At 43.6% G+C, this 16,606-nt stretch overlaps 1 protein-coding gene across 3 annotated transcripts in view; it reads right to left on the bottom strand.

Moving 5' to 3' along the window:
* The window catches only part of Dhx32 (DEAH-box helicase 32 (putative)), a 59,778-nt gene that overhangs the window by 25,164 nt on the left and 18,008 nt on the right, over positions 1-16,606 (bottom strand). For all 3 annotated transcript variants that reach the window (XM_031388618.1, XM_031388617.1, XM_031388619.1), the window contains exons 2-3: positions 12,585-13,097; positions 1,782-1,975 (exon numbers count right to left, since the gene is read on the bottom strand). In XM_031388618.1, coding sequence (XP_031244478.1) covers positions 1,782-1,975; positions 12,585-12,887 — 497 coding nt within the window. In that variant the 5' untranslated portion in view covers positions 12,888-13,097. The remainder of the gene's footprint in view (positions 1-1,781; positions 1,976-12,584; positions 13,098-16,606) is intronic.

The raw sequence follows: 16,606 nt of genomic DNA on the forward strand, positions 1-16,606 counted from the left end.
TCCAACTAGTCTGTCCTGTTTAACCAATCTCCAACTAGTCTGTCCTGTTTAACCAATCTCCAACTAGTTTGTCCTGCTTAACCAATCTCCAACTAGTCTGTGAGTTCCTAAGAGGCAGGGAAAGGGTGCTTTTCTTTTGTATGTGACCTGTATATAGTAGTAATTTACAAGCATGTATACGACCAAAAGTTCTGCACATTGTGAATTTTCACAAAGGTAAAACAGCCTGAAGAACCTTATTTAGGTCAAGGCGCTACTGGCCTAAACATTCCCTAAGGCTGGAACAGGGAGTCACAAGGGCGTTCTGGATGGCCTTCAAAGCTTGGGCCAGGGCAGTACTCCCTCTTCCTACCACCAAGTTAGGGAACATCCTCTATAGGACAAGCATATCAGATGCAGGGATAGCAGTGCACAGAATGCCATCCCTGCCCGGTAATTCTGAAGCAGCACTAATCAACAGGAGTGCCACACACCAACCAGCATGCACAGGAGTAGGTTCTGGGTGCACAATCTTCTGGCCTTGAGACCAGTATATTCTCATCTCTTGAGCTCTAGAGGGGAAGACAGTGTCCAGGGCACCTGAATTCATCGGGTGGTCACCTCTGGCTGTAAGCAGCTTTGGCTACTCCTGGGATAGGCACAGGCCTTGTCTGTCTATGAGATAGAGAAGCCCTGGCCTTGAGAAGTTACTTTTCCAGCTCTCCACTTCAGTTCTCTCTTTGCATTTCTCTTTCCTGCTCTGAAGCCAGCCCTTGGAAGCCTCTGATAAAGAAAGTTAACACAAACTTCTGATAACATAACTTACTGTGGCCTTACTGTGGGGTGCCACAAGGTCAGGGGACCCCCCCTGATGCAGGCTACCCTTGCACTGAGTTCTGAGTAACTAGAAAAAAATGGCCAATCCCAGAAGCAGCAACAGACAGGACAAGCACAGTAATGGGAGGAGTGAGAACTTCTGTTTCTTTAAAAACCCAGTTATGTTATATGAGTATGGTTTTGTTTTAATCCCAGGTATGGGGCTGCTTCAGATGTCCACAGCTGCTAACTATGACTGTCCTGTGCTCTAGGAGGGGCGTGATTTTTGCCAGCTGCAGACAGTTCATGTTTGGAATTCTGGGGACGCTTGAGAATGTGTAAATGCGAGAGCCTGGAGAGGGCCGGTGGAGGCTGCCACTTTTGCTGGTTGGAGATATTCTGATGACTAAAACTGGACTTGCCCCTTGGAACTTGATGCCCCTAATCAATAGGAAGCACTCTAAAGAGGTTTATGCCCCATTTCCCCTCTAACCTTCTTTTTCTCCTACCTAACGTTGGGGGTTGGAAGGGATTAGGGTTGAATAAGTGTTGGAAGGGTGGTAGATAATAAGACCCAATAAAGTAGCCAAAAAGTATAGCTACAGGGTAGACAGGTATAAGCCATAGAGGTGTGGAAACATGGGTATCATGCAGAGCCACATGGACACAGGGACACATGGCGGCACATAGTCAATGACATGGACCCACCAGGAGATATAGCTCTCTAAGTACAAGATGGAAAGTCTTGGGTGAAACTAACAAGTTGTAATTTTCCCTCTGAGGATTATAATCACAGAAGTTTAGACAAGAGACAATGGAGGATACCAGGGAGGGAAAACAAGGGAGAAGTGTGTGTCAGGCTAGAAAGGGCAGTCATTACACCAAGAGTGCTTGACATGCAGCAGGCCAGGCCAACGTTCTGAGGATTATAGAACCCAAGCCAAGAAAGAGGCACCTAGGCTGTGGTGAACTGTCTACATACAAACCTCAGGATTGTTTCAGTGGTGCAGCAGTTCTCAAAAGGAATCACATAGCCAACTTCATGACCAATATTAACATCCATCTCGTCCGCTACCCGCAGGGCCAGCTGGACTGCCGTCTGCTTGTGGACCTGTGTGCATATCACGCCCCCGTGCTGGTAATTGATGGAAAGGCAATATTCAGCACACCACTGAGGAACCTTTGACAGGGAAAAATGACACAGGATCAGCCCTTGCTAGGAAAGACAGACAAGCTCAAAACACAGAGGAGTAGCTCTTTCTTACAGCTGGCTTCATGTTCTCTAAGATCTTTTTCTTTCACCAGTTAATTACCAGCAGATGGTGCCAGGAACAGTATTGATCCTTACTTAGTAGAGCTGTGAGCAATAGACACTATGACTTTAATCACTAATAAATGAAGTTAAGAGTATGCAGATATTATCATAAAACAGAAACCATTACGGTTTGACTCACAGATTTTAGAAAGGCAGTTAAGGACATGAAAAAAATTAAACCTATGCCTCTTAAAATTTTTTAGATTTGTTTATGTGTGTATTTTGTTCATGTATGTGCACCATATGCATGCAGTGCCTTCAGAGGCCAGGAGAAGCAGTTGGATCTCTGAGAACTAGAGTCATCCATGGTACAGATGCAGGCCCTCTCCAGTGCAGCAAGTGCTCTTATCTAATGAGCAGTCCCTTAGCTCCAACCTATGCCAGTTTTGAGAAACTCATGTAGTCATAAATTATTTTTTCTAGTAATAAGAAGGCCCCATCAAAACTAGAACTTTGTATGAGCTATTATGTTTTAAAGAATGTAATATTAAATAGCATTTAAATACAAAATAACAACCCAAAATTAAAGCATTTAAATCCATACAATTATAACAATACTCAAATTAGCCTGCTTAACATGGCTCTACTAATGAAAGCTAAAATATTTTGCCAATTTATTATCTGAATGTAATTAAAAATTAACCTAGTGAGACAATCAATTTGTCTAGAGTCAATTTCAAGCAAAGCTACTCCAGCCATTTTATTTTCAAAATCCTTTTATGTAAAATGTATTATACAGCTGAAGTGATGGCTCAGTAGTTAAAAGCACTGGCTGCTCTTCCAGAGGACCTGGGTTTGATTCCCAGAGTGGTTCACAACTGTCTGTAGTTCTAGTTCCAGTTCCAGGGAAATCTGGTGCCCTCTTCTGACTTCTATGGGCACCAGACATACATGTGCTGCAAAAACATGCACACAGGCAATACCCCCCTCTCACACACACACACATAGTAATAATAATAATAATAATAATAATAATAATAATAATAATAATAATAATAATAATAATAATAGTAATAATAATAAAAATAGGCGCTGGTTAAGAGCACTGATAGCTCACCCAGAGTCCTGAGTTCAATTCCCAGCAACCACATAGTGGCTCACAACCATCTGTAATGAAGTCCAATGCCCTCTTCTGGTGTGTCTGAAGACAGCTACAGTGAACTCACATATATAAAATAAATCTAAATAAAGTAATAAATAAAAATTAAAAATTAAATGTGTCATGGAGCAACTGACTTTTAATCAAATTGATTTGTGTAAGAGTTATAGTAGAAGGTACAAATTTATTTTGTACACTATAATATTAAGGGACTGTTAATAAATTATGCTTTGGTATATGAATTTTTAAAAGTCTGTGGTTGTTTTTGTTTTGTTTTGTTCTTCAAGACAGTGTTTCTCTGTGTAATCCTGGCTGTCCTGGAACTCATTCTGTAGACCAGGCTGATGTTGAACTCCCAGAGATCCAACTGCCTCTGCCTCTGTTCTGCCTCCTGAGTCCTGGGGTTAAATGTGTATGTGCAAGTGTACTGCCGGTCCTAGAGTGTTTTCAAACCTGACCGGTTAGTAAAGACCTGTTAACATTTTAGACTATCTTGAGGTTTGCTACTGAGACTAACTCATTATGGAATTGATCAATTTTAATTCTCACAGTAATTTGAAAATGTTAGTAACTCCAAAATGAGCTCCATATCTGCCATGGTGAAATGTACAAAGGTACATGATGAAATGAACACTACAGGGCATTCTTGACAATAGACTGAAGACCATCACCGCCTACTTTGTTCTATGAAAGAAAGTTTAAGATGTCCACTGCACCCGGGAACTCAAAATCACTGCTTAACTCAGGAATGAGCCAGACACCCAGGAGTGCCAGGTCAGCTTGGTAGGGATCTGATTCACATAAAACAGTTTTTTCCTATGCTTCTGTTTCCTTATCTGTGAAACAATTCACTGAACAGAGGTGACAGACCTAAGTCTGAGCATCTCCTTGTTCTCTCCAAGGCTCACTGCTGTAGATCCTGCTGTGCTAATAATCAGCTGGCAGGCCTGGGGTGGGGAGTGCTGTGGTGGATGCTTTTTACCACAGAGCCACAGGCTCCTCATCCCCTCAATGCAGAGCCACGGGCTCCTCCTCCTCCTCTCCTCTCGGCAGAGCCTCAGGCTCCTCCCCCCCACTCTATTCCTGTCCCCAGACACTGAGCTGTGAGAGCAGAGACCCAGATTCTTTATCACCAAGTTATCCCAGTTATCAGTTAATATTTGTTAATCAAGCAAAACAATGTCTTGTACTTTTCCAGAAATCTTTAAAATTTCTATGATCCTAAATAGTCTATCTTGAATTGTTTCAAAAATCGCTGGCTTAAATAGAAATTCACATAAAGATCTGTCACCCTGGGGCATGTATGGGAGGGCATTCCAGGAAGGCTTAGCAGGGGAGGGAAGACTCAAGTATGTCTATATCATGCTATAGATTGGAGTCCTAGACTGAATAAAAAGGAAAAGGAGGGGCCAGGTGCCCTTTACTCCATGGATGACATGCTTGCTGTGCTGCATGAGGACTTGTGTTCATGCCCAGCACTGATGTGAAAAAAAACTTCTCTCTAATCCCAGCTCTGGAGGCAGAGGCAGGCAGATCGCAGGGCTCACCGGCCAGTCTGAATCAGCAGGCTCCATGTGATTAGGAAAAGTCAGTCCAAAGGGCAGACAGAACACCCGGTGGAGGAGGAACAACATGCTTGCTTGGCTCAGAGTGCAGATGTTTACTTAGGAACCAAATTCACAGCCCAGCAGAAACCACAGCTAATTACAGAGCCTGGAAGATGTGTCCATTACATGTGGATAATAACAGTCAGCCTTGAAAGTGCAGGCTGCAATGTTCTCTGTCTGAACAGAAAAGGGAGGAGTCCCGGTGTTAGAATGCCTACCCTCCTGGCCTCATTTCTCTACGCTAGCAGTTCTCAACATGTGTAGGTCATGACCCCTTTGGGGGGGTGTCAAACAACCCTTTCATAGGGGTCACCTAGGATTGTAGGAAAACACAGATGTTATGATTCATAACAGTAGCAAAATTACAGTTATGAAGTAGCAGTAAAATAATTTTATGATTGAGATCACCACAACATGAGGAATTGTCATAAAGGGTCTCAGTGTTTAGAAGGATGAGGACCACTGTTCTATGCAAACCAGGGGCCGCTCCAGTCAATTCTTGGCAAATGTCAGGTACTGCTGAAAAGAGTAGGAATTAGGCTGGAGTGGTACTCAGTGGTTAAGAGCACCGGCTGCTCTTCCAGGTCTTGAGTTCACTTCTCAGCACCCACATGGTGGCTCACAACCATCTATAATAGAATCTGATTCCCTCTTCTGGTGTGCATGCATATACATATACATATATATATGTATATATATGTATGTGTGTGTGTGTGTATGCATATATACATGTAAATATAAAATAAAAATCTTAAAAAGCCAAAAAACTATTTAAAATATTTAAAAAAAAAAAGTCAGAAAAAGCTAGAAGTCTGGCCATTTCATAACATCATGGGACAGAGGAGCACTTTCCAAGAGAGCTTGGCACTCTGTAACTCTGTACTGGCAAGCACTCTGCCTATTGCTATGATTAAGGCTCCTTGCTTAAACACTCCCCCAGCAATCATCCACTGGGGCTTTTCAGAGTTCCCAGAGGACCCTTACTGGGGCCATCTCACAGTCACCTGCTGGACAGGGCTCTCAGTCCTCATTGCACTTTCTCTTTGGAAGTTCTTTCCCTACCAGAATGTCCTACTTTGGGCAGACTAGGAACCAAGTTGGATCCGTGGGAGCCACAGGCATGCAGCAAGCTCAATCTTTCCATTGTCCCCTGGGCTTGCTCTCTTTGGGGAAGGTGAATTCTGAGATACTGTGGCAGCAATGACACAGCACGGGGCAAAAAAAGATAGGGAACCGTACCTTCACCTCCTGAGAAAGAAAACTCTTCAAAGTAGCTCGCTCAACTAGAGTTTGGCAGTAGACAATACCCACGACCTGCTAACAGCATAGAAGCCCTCGCAGTGAGCCATGTCTTCTACTCTGCCCTCAGCCTCACCTGCTTCCAGGACTCCTGGGGCAGAAGCAAGTGTCAGGGTAGATGCCAATAATGTATGTCCCCTGCCTTGGAGGCAATGAGAGGGGTGGGTAACAGGAATTCCCACTGGCTTTGTGGCTTTCTATTACTGACCGATGCTCTCTCCCAGTACAAATTCAGGAAGTGAAACAGAAGGATTCCAGTTCCCATGCTTGACAGCATACCACATACAAAAAAGCAGGCTGTGGGATTCTGGGAGACTGAAGGTCAGCTGCTCAGATCTCTTACAAGAATCCACCAGCCAAATTCAGTTGAGAACTCAGAGCAGCAGCATTGTGAATGGCCTCATCATGGCCATTCTGGCAAGACAACTTCCACAACAGCAGCGCTGGTTTCCATCAACTGCCACAGACAGCTTATGCCTATCAACACTGGAAAAAGAAGCAAGAAGCCTCCTGCAAGAGAAAATGAGTACTACCCCATGGAACTCTTCCTGGCCTTCTGGTCCCCAAGCCCTTTCTGATATCTCTGGTCTGTGTAGGAACATCCTTTTTCATGTCTTCTGGAGTCCCAAGGACATCAATCCCGCAGAGCAGCAATCTCTTCCATACCAAGATAACCACAGACTTTCTTTTTCCAAAGGAGTCCTAAGAATTAGCAATCCACCCAAAGATGGAAGTCTCTCCACATGATCCCTGCAGCCTGATGCCAAGTCAGAATACTTCACCATGGACAGTGCTTGTGAGTTTCAAGTCATACAAATCCCACATGTTTGGCTTTGGGTATACATAGGTCAAATCTATCAGCACAGAATTGTGGATAAGGATGCCTGGCCAAGACTGGAGACATTTACCTCCAGCAGTGTCATAAACTAAATCTTAGCTGTTTTGTGCTCAGTCATGGACTGCAGAGGGCCATGCAGGAGGAACTGCAAATGGCTTTAGAACTCATACAATGCAGTCCACAGGTTATCATGGCCACCTGGGTGGGCCTTGGTGTGGCACAACCCTGAGGACTATGTGTCCTGAGGGCTTCATGCTGTTATGGAGTTCTCTGTTTGCTGCCCCCACACTCCTCTTAATCTAAGAATTATATGAAAACTTTAAGGAGGTTTCAAGTCCCTCACTGGACAGTATCTCTGTCACTCACAATATTAGTGCTTGGTCTCTTTCAGGCATTGCTGCTGGAGCAGATTACAATTCTATCACCACCTAGAGAAGAACTTAGAGATGTAGATTGTCAGCAATGACTACTACCCTTAGAAAACATTTGGAAAAAGAAAATTGTTAATGGAGCTAGGCTGAGATGTTTTTACTACTGGCTCTTACATAGAAAATCTTAAGGAACAATATGAAATTGAGAAAGGCACACTGTTATTAGTTAAGCTAGGGACCCTTTATGGTCAGGGGGCAAGAACAATGGCAGCACTGGCTGGTGTGACTCTCACTGAAGCTGGACTGGTGATGACTGATTTCTTATATCTATTTTTGCCCTCAGCCTCTTCATATGGTTTATCAAGAATTGCTGGGGGCTGGCGAGATGTCTTGGCGGGTAAGAGCACTGACTGCTCTTCCGAAGGTCCTGAGTTCAAATCCAAGCAACCACCCGTAATGAGATCGGATGCCCTCTTCTGGTGTCTGAAGACAGTTACAGTGAAATTATGCCAGAACAAACACAGCAGAGGTCCTGAGTTCAATTTCCAGCAGCCACACACATGATGGCTCACGACCATCTGTACAGCTACAGTGTACTCATACATATAAAATAAATAAAATAAATCTAAGAAAAAAAAGAATTGCTGATGAGTAGATATATATGTTGAGGATTTAATGTAGATATGACCGATTTTTATATAAATGTTTAGATTTCTGATTCTTTTAAGATTCTTACAAGATTTACTTTTAAAGATAAATAATAATTACTTCTTTCTTTGTAACTGCAAATTGCTGCCTGCCAATGAGAGAAACTGGCTGAGAAAACTACCTTGCTTGCTTACACTTTGTTAATCTATAACAAGTTGCTTGGTTATGAATATATGTGGATTTTTTAGAATAATTTGTTTTCTTTACCTGTACTATGTAACGTTATTTCTTGTAAAGGTACTGGAAAACACTTTTTTATAATCATTCATTAGAAGAAAACAAAAATGTAATCACATTATAATTATATACTGCTTGAAAGATTTTGCTGGGATATATAAGCTATGGAAGAAAGAGTAAAGTATGGTATGGCTGGAACATTCTCTCCCATCCATCAAGTGTGTGTGTGTGTGTGTGAAGTTTGTGCAAATGGGGGTTGGAACATTGTTCCTTCCATCCACCAATTATGTGTATTTATGTATGTATGCGTGAAATACTTGGAATCTGCTTGCTGGAGCTTTGCTTTAAGCATTCTATGTATGAATGAATATGCATGTGTCTGTCTGTCTATCTGTGTGTGTGTATACGTGTGAATTTTCTTTTTTTCTCTTTCTCTTCAGTCCCAAGGAGTTAAAAAAAAAGTTCATAGTTTTTCCACTGGACACAGAGAGTGCCAGCCCCAGTAAATTAAGCTTTGTTCCCTCAGAAAAAAGTCTCCTGAGCAGCTTCTCTAACCACTGGCTGGCTTCCTTTGGCAGCAGCTCCTGTAAACACTGACCCCTCACAAGTGCCTGCCTCCATTTACCCACCACATGGATGCCAAAGACAGTCATTGGCAACTGAGCCGTTTGACTCGTGGGAGATCCGGGTAAAAGCTAGAAAAGGCACACTAGGTGGTTCTAGGAATGCTTCCCTTCCCCTCTGGCTTTCATGAGACAATCCTGAAACAGTAACAGGAAAAGTCGCCTCAGACAGATAAGAAATTGCCTTTCTCTTTCCCAGAGCAGTTGCTAAATAGTCCTATAATATCTATACCAGAAGAGAAGGCAGTTTTAGATCTTTGGCTCTGAAAATAGGTTTTTCATTGAAAGACTTAAAACTGTGGGGAACAAGAAAAGATTAGTTTCATAATTTAGAAAGCAACAAATTAATACGCTCATTTTCTCTTTATTTGAATACAGTTTGATTTCTAAAATAGAAAGATACTGACTTCCTATTTAACAGAACAAAAGTAGGGCTTGCTAAAATAATTAAGAAGTTTAAAATGGTGCTATCCCAGCACTTAGGATCACGAGTTCAAGGTCACTGTTGGCTGTCTACATAGTAAATTTGAAACTAGGCTGGAATACTTTGAGAAGTTATCTCAAACAAACAAAACTTCAAAGTGGCAAAAGAAACCATAACTGTACCCAGTTATAACAACTGTTACAACATTTACAGAATATACAGCAATTCTCAGTTCCTAATGGTCACAAATCCCTAAAGAAAGGAGAGGAACAGTCTGAAATGACAGGAACTGGGAGAGTGGACAGGTAAAGGGAGATATAAATAAAGACGGCCATGTTGCTGGGAGAAGGATGTTATGGAAAATGCGAAGGCTACAGTGAGATCAGAGCTGAGATGGTTGGAGCCAACTGGTATAAATACATCCTGACATAGGGAGATAAATATAAAAGAATACAGAGACAGAGAAAGATGGAGGTAGGACGAAATGTGGACCTATGCAGTCAGATGAATGGATGGGGATACATGTAAATCATACTTCTTTGTTCTCCCTACTGGGAAGAGCCAGAAACATGAGAAGGCAATGACCAACAGGCATATCTGCAGTCCAGGTCTCAGTTTCCAAATGCAGCTATCTGCTAAAGAAACTAGGGCTCCTTGAGAAGAAAGTCTGCTTCCTAGGCTGGCCAGGGAATGTGTGGGAGGAGCCTGAACATACTGAGAGAGCAACAAGTACTCAAGAACCATGCAGGTGAAGGGCAAGGGCAGGACCTGCCACAGCAGGACAAGCTGAGCAACAGAAAAGGTTTATTTATGATAACCCACAGAGAACAGAGTAAGTAAATTATTTTTAAAAAGAAAGCGAATCCAGGCATGGTGACTCACACTTACAACCCCAGCACCCAGGAGGCTGAGGGGAGAGTTCAAGGTGATGTGGGGTGCAGAATAAGACCTAGTCTCAAAATAATTTAAAAAATATTTTTTTAAAATATTAAGGCTAAGCATGATGGCATATGCCTTTAATTTCAGCAGCTAGGAAGCAGGAGGATATCTGTGAGTTCAAGGTCAGCCTAGTCTACTTATCAAGTTCTAGGGTAGCTAGAACTACATAGAGAGACTCTGTCTCCAAGTAAAATAAAATAAAATAAAATAAAATAAAATAAAATAAAATAAAATAAAAATAAGAAACCAAGAGCTGAGTCTTCAAGAATCTGAGACAGTCAACTTGAAGGCAGAATTACAAGGAACACTGTTAGCTGCCACCAGGCATGTCAGAATTAGGGGGCCACTAGCTGCCACCAGTGCAAGGTGACCATCCCAAAGTGTGACAAGGGGTAGACTCCAGTCTATGAAACCATGAGGGGAAACATCAGCTTTAGCACTGAGAACCAGGCAGATGCCATCTCTCTAAGTAATCACATTCAACATCAGCAGCCCAGAGGAAGGCTTGCTGCTCCTCCTGACAGCACGCTGAGGGAGCTCCAGGGCAGCCTTCCGGCCACAGGGAGAGCCTGAACCCATCTGATGACACCTCAGATCAAAACTCACTGTGCCTTGAAAATGCCAAGGTCATGAGGAACAGAGGAGATGCTGTTTCAAACTAAAGGAGTTTTAAATAACAGTGAGATACAACATAATTCTGGATTCATTTTGGAGGATGATTTCAATGTTTTTATGACATCCCACCTAGAAGATATGAATGCTCAGAAGCCAGGAAAAAGCGAGACACCAACATTATACTCCATTTTTCTGATCCTTATTGTTATGCTGAAAGAAGGGCATCATGCCACCTCTTCCCTCCTCCCCTTGACAGAGTTTGTTCTGTAGCCTACACTGGCCTGCAACTGCTCATCCTCCTCCCTCAGCCTTTCAAGTACTTCATTCTTCAGTGGTGGCACATGCCTTTAATCCCAGCACTTGGGAGGCAGAGGGAGGTGGATTTCTGAGTTTGAGGCCAGCCTGGTCTACAGAGTGAGTTCCAGGACAGCCAGGGCTACACAGAGAAACCCTTTCTTGAACCCCACCTCACCCCCACCCCCAAAAAACCAAGTACTTCATTCTCGGTTTTCTTCAAGACATGGTCTCCCTACGTAGCTCTGGTTGTCCTGGAACTCACTATGTATACCAGGCCTGACTCAACTGAGAGATCCACCTGCCTCTGCTTCATGAGTGCTGGGATTAAAGTGTGTGCTACCTTGCCTCAGTTTAGTCTAAAAGGTATGGATAGGGGCTAGAGAGCTGCCTCAGGGTACAGACAGCTCGCTGCTCTTTCAGAGGGTCAGAACTTGGTTCCCACACTCATATCGGGCAGCTCACAACCACCTATAATTTCTCTTTTGGTCTCTAAGGCCGCTAGCACACATGCACCTGCGCGCGTACACATACCTTTAAAAGTTTTGAAACAAAAACTAAATTTATCTTTTTAGTGTGCTAGAAATCGAAACTAGGCCTCAGGCATTTTTGGAAAGTGCTCTGCCATGAGGCCACAGTCCTAGCCACTACACTCATCCTTTAACAGACATTCTTTCTTCTCCATGTAGTCCCAGGCCAGGATAATATCGGCCCATTGTGTTATTTCTTACTGCAAGGCAAATAAGGATTTCTGCAGGGCATGGCGACACATACTCATAATCCCAGCACTGCCAGGTAGAAGCTGGAAGACCAGGCATTCGAGGGCAGCCTGGGCTACAAGTGATCTTTTCTCCAAAAGAAACAAATGGAGTGCTGGAGGAAAATAAATTTCCTGTGCATTTGGTTTCTGAACTTCATATAAAAACTTCATACATAAGAACAGCCCGGCAGGAGAGATGACTCAGCAGTTAAGAGGATGCTCTTCAGAGGGCCTGGGTTTAGTTTGAGGCACCCACTTGGGGGCCCCCAAATGTCCTCAACTCCAGTTCTAGGAGATCTGACACCCTCTTCTGGTCTCCTTGGGTACCAGGTACACACATGGTGCACAGACATACATTTAGGCCAAACACTCATACACATAAAATTAAAAAAACTAAAACAAAAACAAAAAAACCTTTAAAAAGGGTGAAAAGGCAAGAACAGTCAGGTGTCTTGATTACCCCCACTGGCACATAACAAATCCCAAGGGTAAACTAAACCTTCTAAAACCTGCTGGGGAAATAACTCCTACTTCTTCTAAGACCCCATCTACAAATGAAATCTTCTTAATTATTCTAGGATAATCTAGGTAAACTCCACACAGTTCCCATGTGTAATAATAGCCAATGTTGATTAAAAGGTCCTGGGCTGCTAACGTTCTTTTTGTTTGTTTGCAACATTTCACACATGCAAAACCTCAAGGCCTTTCCAGGTTCCTCACCTGAGAGCTCTTGCCACACTTGGAGTCTCCTGACACGACCACAACCTGATTTTGCAGCAGACTCTCCATGAAGGAGTACTTTTCTTTCCATATTGGAAGCTCTTCTCTCTCTTTCAAAAGTTTGTAATATCGAGATGAATATGGCAAGTCATCAAAGGGGTTCAGCTCCAGATCCTCGCAGGCCAGGACCACTTCTTCGTCCCCATCACTGGAATCTAGAGATTCGGGGAAATAGCGTTTTTCTGGAGAGGCATTTGGATGCTCCAGTTCCTCTTTGTCCATTTCTTCCTGCAGTGAGCTCATGCTGCTCACATTCCACAGTCCAGTTCTCCTGTCAGCAGCCCATGGCAGAGAGGGTGTGAGGCCCGCTCATAAACTCAGCCAGGCTCCCAGGCCCAGCTCGGGATTTCAGCAAGTTAATTCCTCAAACCCGTGTCCCTCGTTGCTGGGTTACCCTCGGTGCTGGCTCACTTCAGCGCTCTTGGTCTGTTACATGGCTTTCAATAAACCATGCTAAAAACAAACACATGAAAGATGAGTGTAAAATCGGGTAACATACAAATAGTTAAAAACAGAAACCGTAGACACGCTCAAAGCAAACACTCAGCCTTTTCTATTCACTAGCTACTGTCTGTCCCGGCTGCTGTCTGCTCCAGACCGACTCTTACAGGAGCGCAGCTTTGGAAAATGATCCTCACTGAGCTTGGTGCTCTTTCCCTGACCTCGGCCCAGGCCTCTGCTTCACTGAGGTTGTGAATGGAAAGCAACAGGGAGTCTGATTGGAATTGTGAGGCTAATCAGTCACGTGGTCACCTAATCCCATGACAAAGAGCCCGGACTTTATTAAGGGGAGAGCTGTGCCTGTCTGGAGAGTGGTCCCTACACACTGGTAAGTTTCCTATTACCCAACATGCCTTGGGTGTAAAGGACCATTTAAGAAACCTGACATTCTACTTTTGCTCAAGTCGGTTTAGAAATGTCCGCGAGTTAAGTGAATTTATTCTTTTTCCTCATTTTTTTTGTTGATATGACCTTTGTTTAATTAAATCCTGTCTCCAGAGTACTTTTTGAGATTCCTAGGTGTGAACCCCAACAAGCCAGAGCCAAAATAATAAAAGATAACTTTTAATCTAAACAAAGATAGCTGGCTTAGGGAAAAGTAAGATCTACACCAAGGACTATTCTTTACATGTCAAGTGAAACATTTTCTTTCTCTTTCATTTTCCATTAGTACTCTCTAATTTCTAGAGAGTAAAGGGGGAAATAAACCAATTAGTGATGCTGGGGAAGGTCCCTTCTCATATCAGTCAGGTGGAAATTTAAAACAAAATAAAACAAACAACATGGAAAATGCAAGTTAAAAAAAAGTCATAAAACAAGACTAATGGCAGTAACCTCCCACTCACTCTTCACAGAGCACTGTGCCACCGGAAGCCTACAGGGCTACCCTGCCGCTGCTTCCTCTGCTGACCTTTATTAATAAGGAGAAGAAAAGATCTGCCCGCTGGCCCAGAGGGTTCAGGGAAGCCAGTCACTCAAGAAGCATCTATGGGCACCAGGCAGTACACATACACACAGGGCAGAGGTGCTTATGGGTGGGGGAACTGGACACTTTTCAGTTCTTAGTAGGTTCTGAGTAATGCTTCCCATTTCCAAACTAAAATGGAATTACAATGCAGATAACTGCAGGAAACAAGGCAGCTGAGACACCAGCATCTAAGCAGCAGACCCTGCTGAGGAGCGAATGTGCAGCCTCTGGCTCACATTTTCTTCTCTTCTAATTAGAATCACATCTCAGAGTTCACCCTTGTAATCCTTTTAAGTTAAGCTGCTATTACACTACGTCTCTGATTGCCTTAGGAACTACTTCTGACCAGTTTTACTTTTTAAAACAAGCATAAGAGATTGAAGCAATGGGTCAGAAGTTAAGAGCAGTAGCTATCTCCCAGAGGACCTGGGAGATTTCTAGCACCCACATGGCAGCTCACAACCATCTGTAAGTCAAGTCCCAGGGCTTTTGATGCCTCTTCTGGCCCTCTTGGAAACTACATTCATGTGGTACACAGACATTCATGGAGACAAACACTCATACATAATTATTTAATTGAAAAAATAAATAAAAATAAAGTAACAGGCATAGCACAGCTGCCATGTTTACTGAATATGTTTCTGGTCATTTCTGGTATAAACTTGGGTGGAATCAGTACAGTCCCACAGAACTTAAGCCACATGCCTGTGGCCAGTCCTGAAGGCGAATGGCCACACCTTCATGGTTTTAGAGCAATGCAACGGTTTGGATAGTCAAAATTATCTTGCTCTACTGTTAGTCCTCTTAGTAGACACTCATTACCAGCCACTGAGTCTAACTTCCTACTCCTACTAAGCAAAGCTTGGAATGCACTGTCATTGTGGAACAGACCACTGGCTTCCATGTAACCAGAGTTAAGGATGTTGACATCTGGAGCCTGGAGCAGGAAGTCCCTGGCTCTCAGGCCCACCTAATTGATGTCCTCACTCATATGTTTGGCAAATGTACTGATCTGACTCTCTTCTGTCCTTGGAATGTGGTACTCAGGACAACCTAAATCTGTTGCTCCTGGTTTGTTCCACACATGTGGCTTTGAACAGACTTTTATTTGCTTGGAAGCTACAGCGCCTTTGAACATGACAAAAGGAGTAGCGTAGCCGCTCTAACCCTCAGGGGTAAACACGTGTTCTTTCTAGACACCTGGGGCTCACATCTTGTGCTCACACCACTTTACAGCTATGGTGGCCACGACGCCAAGAGAAAGGAGTTCAAGCTGTGACAAAGAGACAGTGAAGTGATGCTGAGTCACCCCCATGGTGGCCATCATGAAACATTCTGCTCTGGAGCTGGCTATCATTCTGGGATGCTCAGGCCACAGCAGTGGATAAACAGCAAAAGCCTCCAAGTTGAGAGCACTGAGGAAGGTGCCCTAGGCCTAGCAAGCATTCCTGAGCCCCAAGCCAGTACTCTCAGCAGCCTGCTCAACCTAAGGAATCTCAGAAGGTGATGCCGCATGCTCCTGGGTGGGGTACCTTGCAGCCTTGAGATAACATATACCCACAGTTTAACTTTCCTTAGCAACTTAGGTTCATTACTACTCTAAGCTACCACAGCAGAATGTTGTCCTCATATTTCCTTGAGTGGAGAAGGGCCAAACCCGGAGCCCTGGAGCCCCAGAGCCCCGCTTGTCTCAGTGATTCAGTACCCCTGTAACCCGTCATCAGCACACTCACCCAGGGAAGCTCTCCTCCCTGCCTTAGAAACCAGACAGGCTTGAATGAAAAATATTTGTAGAGCTTGAGTTCACAAAGGGCTTCAGTGTTAACTGGTGAGTTTGAGGAGCCAAGCTATTAAGTTCCCAGACACTGGAGCACTCAGAGTGACTTCTTATGACTGTGGCTCGTGTGTCGGATATGGACAGAAATGTAGCTGAGATCCAAATGGAAGCTGAACTTGAGGCCCAGTGATGTTCAGACACGTGGCTTCATTGGGCCTACATCTGTACTAAGCTATGTGAATCTATTTTTCCCTAGCAGTAATTAAAAATACACAAGTGACCTATGCCCTACATTAGCAAATGAACACAAAAGGAAAAAAGAATATGGGGAGGTTAGGGATAGCTCAGTTGGCAGAGTGCTTTTCTAGGACACACAAAGCCCTGACTGAGTTCATGCTCCAGCACTGGAGGTGGAGGCAAGAGAATCAGAAGTTCAAAGGTCATCCTCACCTACCTGGTAAATTTTAGGCCAGCCTCTGCTATATGATACTCAGAGGAAAAGAAGGAAGGAAAGGAGGGAGAGGAGGAGAAAGAAAGGGAGGGGACTGGGCAAGCAAATATGGTAGAGTATATGTCACTCAAATAAAATTTAGCAAAAATTGCTTCAGTATAGACATTTTACTATAAGAAATCTGAATCTGCCGGGCGATGGTGGCACACGCCTTTAATTCCAGCACTTGGGAGGCAGAGGCAGGCGAATTTCTGAGTTCGAGGCCA

Source organism: Mastomys coucha, unplaced genomic scaffold (genome assembly GCF_008632895.1).
Source record: "Mastomys coucha isolate ucsf_1 unplaced genomic scaffold, UCSF_Mcou_1 pScaffold21, whole genome shotgun sequence".
NCBI lineage: Eukaryota > Metazoa > Chordata > Mammalia > Rodentia > Muridae > Mastomys > Mastomys coucha.